The sequence below is a fragment of the Vanderwaltozyma polyspora genome, genomic scaffold (genome assembly GCF_000150035.1).
Source record: "Vanderwaltozyma polyspora DSM 70294 KpolScaffold363 genomic scaffold, whole genome shotgun sequence".
Lineage (NCBI taxonomy): Eukaryota > Fungi > Ascomycota > Saccharomycetes > Saccharomycetales > Saccharomycetaceae > Vanderwaltozyma > Vanderwaltozyma polyspora.
Window position 1 is genome coordinate 22,320 of NW_001834570.1, and position 6,000 is coordinate 28,319.

A 6,000-nucleotide genomic window follows, 5' to 3' on the forward strand; every position below is an offset into this window, starting at 1 on the left:
AAACTTTTCTTGAAAATTTCATTTTAGACGCTAAAACATGCAATTTTTCACCTTGCTCATCGCATTTGCAAAATGCAGATACTATCTATTACTATGTATTGTAGTAATCGATTCATTATTATAATGTAGTTTGGGTACGTGATTATTTTGTAATAATTGGTAAAGTTGGTTAATGCAATTGAGATAGTTTCTAAAATATTGATTTTCGAATAATTATTGATTGTTAGGAAGTTGGATTTTTGTTAGTTTGGGTAATACGCTGTTTATTATCTATGCCATGAGTAGTTAGAATTGTTTGAAAGATTGTGTAAAGCATGTATGTTTACAGAGAGAAACTAGAACGAATGAATGAGTGAGTGAGTGAATGAGATCGAATGTGTGTGTAATGAATGTATGTGCTTTAGTGTAGTTAGTTATTAAACTTGGTTATTTAGTTAGTAAGTTGCAAAAAAAACTTAAGTGTTTAATTTATTATAAGTATTTTTCTTGTTGTTTTTAACAATTGATCAAGTACCAAAAGAAGAGCACTAGACAAAATGCCTCCAAAGTTTGATCCAAATGAAGTTAAATATTTATACTTAAGAGCTGTCGGTGGTGAAGTTGGTGCTTCCGCTGCTTTAGCTCCTAAGATTGGTCCATTGGGTTTGTCTCCAAAGAAGGTTGGTGAAGATATTGCCAAGGCTACCAAGGATTTCAAAGGTATTAAAGTTACCGTCCAATTGAAAATCCAAAACAGACAAGCTACTGCTTCTGTTGTTCCATCTGCTTCTTCTTTGGTTATCACCGCTTTGAAGGAACCACCAAGAGACAGAAAGAAGGACAAGAATGTCAAGCACTCTGGTAACTTACAATTAGATGACATCATTGAAGTTGCTAGACAAATGAGAGAAAAGTCTTTCGGTAAGAACTTGGCTTCTGTCACCAAGGAAATCTTGGGTACTGCTCAATCCGTTGGTTGTCGTGTTGATTTCAAAAACCCACACGATATCATTGACGCTATCAACGCTGGTGAAATTGAAATTCCAGAAAACTAATCATTTTAGTGCCTAGTTATCAATTTCATTCATTAGCAACAAAAAAAAATATCCACATTATCTGTATTTTCTAGTTTAGGTCTTTATTGAGAAAAAGAAATATAATGTCTTTTTTACTTTACGTTTAAATTTGGTTTATTATTATTATTATTATCATTATTATTATTATTATTATTATTATTACAATATTACGATATTACAACTAACAAACTTATTACTTAATATTTTACTGAACAGGTTACCTAATTCTTTACTATCTTTTAATATGAATTGGTAGGCTCATCTACCAAGAGAACGTTTGATTACACTCTGGAATTTAGTTATTTGATAAATTATTTCAGGATATTCTCATGTCTATTGTTTTTAATTGATAATAGAGGATTCCAGAATATAAATTTATTTGAATACCTGTACTAAATACCAATTTACATTTCAAACAAGATTAACCCTGGCATTTACTCACCGAGATATACCCCTGATAGATTTTTCATAAGTTTATCGGGAATGGTTATATTGGTCCATTTCAGCGCCATACATTTTTCTTGCATCTACTCGAATTAAAGTAAATTTAATTAAACTTAAATCGAAGCTTAAACCAGAAACTTGAACTTCTTTGAATAGGTAAATTAACTTCATCTTGTGTTCCAGAAATCAAATTAAGATTTTGTTAGATGATATTAGCTTTCAGTTTAATATCAACTTCAACTAACAACTGACAGTGAAAAAAAATAACGAAAACGTTAATTTAAGAAAATGTTTTGTTTTCTAAAAACTGGGACAGAAAAAGAATAACTCATCCTTAAACAAAGTACACAAGGACAAAACCTATAAAGAAGATAAATACTACAATTTTAAATAATCTGATAGTGTCATAGCGTCACGGTCCCTTAAAAGTGATCATAGAATTAATTTTGGGAAAACAAAATGACATATAAAACGATTTTACTGGTTTGTAGGATTACGTTGGCTCATTGTGGTCACTCTGTTACTAGATAACTGGATCGTTCTTTTAGTTTTATTGCTGACATTAGTCATGTGACTTTTCTTATAAAGCCATATTATCATGTCTCACGAGTGTCTGTCCGAAGTGAAAATTCTTCAAGGCATCTTGAAGTATAAAAGAACATTATGTATAGTAATATAATAAATAACTATGTATCAGAATAAAGAAATGATCCAGTTATCTAGTAGAAAAGTGACCACAATGAGCCAAAATAATACTACAAACCAGTATTTATACATAGTTACTTGTTATATTACTATATATATTCTTCTTTTATACTTCAAGATACCTTGAAGAGTTTTCGATTCGGACAAACACTCGTGAGACATGATAATATGGCTTTATAAGAAAAGTCACATGACCAATGTCAGCAGATTTCTACCTAATTGAACATAGTTCTTTGTTCGTGAACTTAAAAATAGTTGTAATTGTGTTTGATTTAGGTAATTAGTGTTAATTTTGTATTGTTTGATCCGGAATTAAAATTAGTAATTATTTAAATATCACTTACTTTAGAATCTTAAATTTCCACAAATAGGTGGCAACTTGGCCGAGTGGTTAAGGCGAAAGATTAGAAATCTTTTGGGCTCTGCCCGCGCAGGTTCGAGTCCTGCAGTTGTCGAATTTTATTTTTTCCGTTCCTCTTTAACATTTCTTTTTTTTTCCCATTTCGAATGAACAGGCGAAAAACTCCTGTACTGATGTATTTTTTTACTTCTACAGAGTTTTATCTTGAATATTATATATCTTACCTCAAAGAGGATATCTCATTTCGAAATTTTGTTTGTTACCATATAAACATATAGCAATGCCAAAGTATTTTAAGATGAATACATCTTATTATTAACTAAAATGGTTCATATTACTAGACTCAAGCAATAACCCAGTCATTCGAACAATTCTTTATTTCTCTATAGAGTTAACTATTCTATACCAATCATTTTAGAGTTATACTGGAACAATAACGTTCTTACGAGTAACAGAACTGGCAAGAATTTTGGTGTAATCAGTTTTGTATTGCATACGTTTCAATTATAGCCATTTACAATTTGTTTTGACATTTAATTTAAAGTAGAACAATTGGAACATTAGTGACTATATATTTTTGCCTTTTCTGATACAAGTTGCTATCTAGGAATCGTTATTTGATCTAATATACAATAAACTCATAATTTAATCGTTCTATAACTATAGCCAGATTTTATAACACCAATTAATTTTGGGTGTTGGATTTAATTCTTCCGAATTTGTAAATAGGATATCTCATCTTTCTATCAAAATACGATACCACATTTAATATACAATAAGTAACGGATATGGCAAATGTATTACTTCTAATACAGTTTTTGGTAGTATTCTCATTTATTAAACGTTCAAAATGTTACGACGATTTTAATACTACTCCAGTAAATTCATATGCTACTGATGCAGTCGATGAAGCCGATTTCCAAAGTGTACCTGCTATTTCAACATACGATTTCCAAGGTATATCTGCTATTTCAACATACGATTTCCAAGGTGTATCTGCTATTTCAACATACGATTATTCAGATGAAGGTATATCAGGCATAATAACAACATCAAATGAAGAGCCTATTTACACAATATATACAAATACCACAGATGAAACAGTTGAAAGTGCTTTTGTAAGCATAATAATATCGGCAGCAGATTACTCTAGCTATCCTGTAATATCTTCTGAATTATCATTTATAGACCCGGATGTTAATGGAGTAAGCTCATCTTATAATATATTAACTAATGATGAAGCTAATTCATCCAATGATTTTTGGATTGATACGTATTCTAGTAATGACGAAAACGTTGATAGAACTATATCAGATAATATATTCTCATCTATTTCCACTGTCGAAGCCGAATCAAGCACACGGGATTTAGTTTCCAAGTTGACAACCACTTCCTCTTCTAGTACTTCTTCAACCCCAACAACAGTCGATACTGAAAGTAAGACAAATGAGAAACCTTCAAGTTCTACTAGTACTGTATATCTGATTACCAATACACCATCTTCATCTTCACTATCAATAGCAACTGTATTTACAACATCATCATCTTCCAGTTCGACATTAGCATCACCTTCTCCTTCTATCAAGTCATCAGCATTAGTTTCAGCGCCTTTGACTACGTTAATAACGTCATCCAAATCGTCCACAAGTGAAGCTTTTACTGAATCAAAGACGGTTCTCATCGTATCTTCTAAATCATTATCTTCTTCCACAACAACGGACACCTCATCTATATCGAGTTTATTGTCACCAACCTCTAGTGCCTCATCATCTATGTCATCAAACCCTGAAACAAAATCAACATCAACGTCAGGTACCAATAAAGTCACATCAGAGTCTACTTCAAAGCTAAAGTCAAAATCAGTGACAAGTTCTATCGGAACTACTTCAGAAACTACATCAAAATCCGTTGATTCTGTATTAACACGTACATATTCTAGCAAATACATTGAGTCATCAACATTAACAAAACTGAAAAGTAGTGAGTCTAAAACAAAATATATATCATTGGGAGATGCAGTATCGAGTGGTGTAACTAAAACATATACAAGTGCCAGATCTGAAACTTTTTCAAGTAATGGGGCTATGTCGAATCCAATTGAGACAAATTCCAAAAAAGTAAGTAACTACGACGAAGAAGATACAACGTCCACTATATATACAATTTATCCAAGTAGTTCATATGTTACATTGTCATCCAATTTTGAATCATTAAGACACACCACAACTTTGTCAAATCTCATATCTGAGGCAGGAAGACTCACATCAACCGCACTAGCTGTCCCTACTACCTCAACTGCGGTAGCTGTACCTTTATCTAGTGAGCAAACAAGGGACTCATTTGCATGGTTACCGACAAATATTGTTGTCCAGTCTAGTAATACCGATATGACAAATTCTCCCGAAACAAATACCAACACGTCTGGATTACCTGTAAGGATTGCACCAACTGCAGTTACTCAACCTGCTGATTCAATTTTAATTTCAATAGGGTTCAAAATCGAATTAAACTATCCGTTCTTAATCAAGGAAAGTTATGCATCTGCCCAGATCTTCAATTTCTTACCATTGATACTAACGTATCCCTTTGAACAGGATAGTTCCAATTACCAACTGGATCCATCTATTAGTTTACAATCAGATACTAGTGTAATCTCGACCGAATATCAGGATTACTCCTCAATATTTTCATATGAAACTACATTGTCAAATTTAGGACTGACACTATATGATCTCAGCGACGGCGAAACAAGTGTATTAGAAGCTTCTCCAACGGTAGCATCAATGAATAAATATCAAAGAGATACATCATCCATTAGCGTTAAACAAATTATACCAATATTGATACCTGGAAATTTATACATTACGTCTTTGGCAGAAGGTTTATTTCCCGGAGAATAAGGTCGATGAATTACAAAATTATATCAATAATCTAACTTCTATCATTTATCAAAATCCAGATCCACGGTTAAAAGATATGGCAGCATTAATTGACAGTACGATACCAATTTTTAGTACAATAGATCCTGATGGGAATTTATATCTGGTGGATTTTCTTCACCGGAAATTCAAGTAGGGGTACTATACATCGAATAACCAAAAAATACATGTTAAACGATAAAATATGCAAAATTGGTACCTTAGATTATCTTAAAAGGGAATTGGAAACTCCAATCATTAAAAGAAATGACCCTTTTTTAAATTATTCAGGCGAATAACCACATTTGTTGGCAACCATTCCTTTTAAATCTAGACGTTCCTCTTCTCCGAATTCAAAGACAAAAAATGTCCCAAGAATATTCCCAACTCTGGAAAAAACCTTGAACATGTTGCGAACTCAACATGGTTCCTCTTGAGAATCTCCTTTCTTGTGGAAGAAATTAAGGTTATACACACAGACTTTTAACCCGGATATATTGGGGCGAGCGAGAGATTT

At 32.3% G+C, this 6,000-nt stretch overlaps 1 protein-coding gene, 1 non-coding gene and 1 further gene across 2 annotated transcripts, besides 2 other annotated features; all 3 read left to right on the plus strand.

The window, feature by feature from the left end:
- Positions 1 to 536: 536 nt before the first annotated feature.
- On the plus strand, positions 537 to 1,034 carry Kpol_363p13 (60S ribosomal protein uL11; the record flags this gene model as incomplete). The annotated part of the gene is made up of 1 exon (XM_001642681.1): positions 537 to 1,034. The coding sequence occupies one exon, from the start codon at positions 537 to 539 to the stop codon at positions 1,032 to 1,034; it is 498 nt and encodes a 165-aa protein (XP_001642731.1).
- Positions 1,035 to 2,577: 1,543 nt separating this feature from the next.
- Positions 2,578 to 2,659, plus strand: Kpol_363trna1. The gene has a single exon. It is a non-coding gene; the product is annotated as a tRNA-Ser (tRNA).
- A 694-nt stretch (positions 2,660 to 3,353) lies between these two features.
- Positions 3,354 to 5,462: a sequence feature (similar to hypothetical protein; correction of possible frameshift sequencing error~similar to Saccharomyces cerevisiae HKR1 (YDR420W)).
- On the plus strand, positions 3,354 to 5,640 carry Kpol_363p14 (the record flags this gene model as incomplete).
- Positions 5,464 to 5,640: a sequence feature (similar to hypothetical protein; correction of possible frameshift sequencing error~similar to Saccharomyces cerevisiae HKR1 (YDR420W)).
- Positions 5,641 to 6,000: the final 360 nt, after the last annotated feature.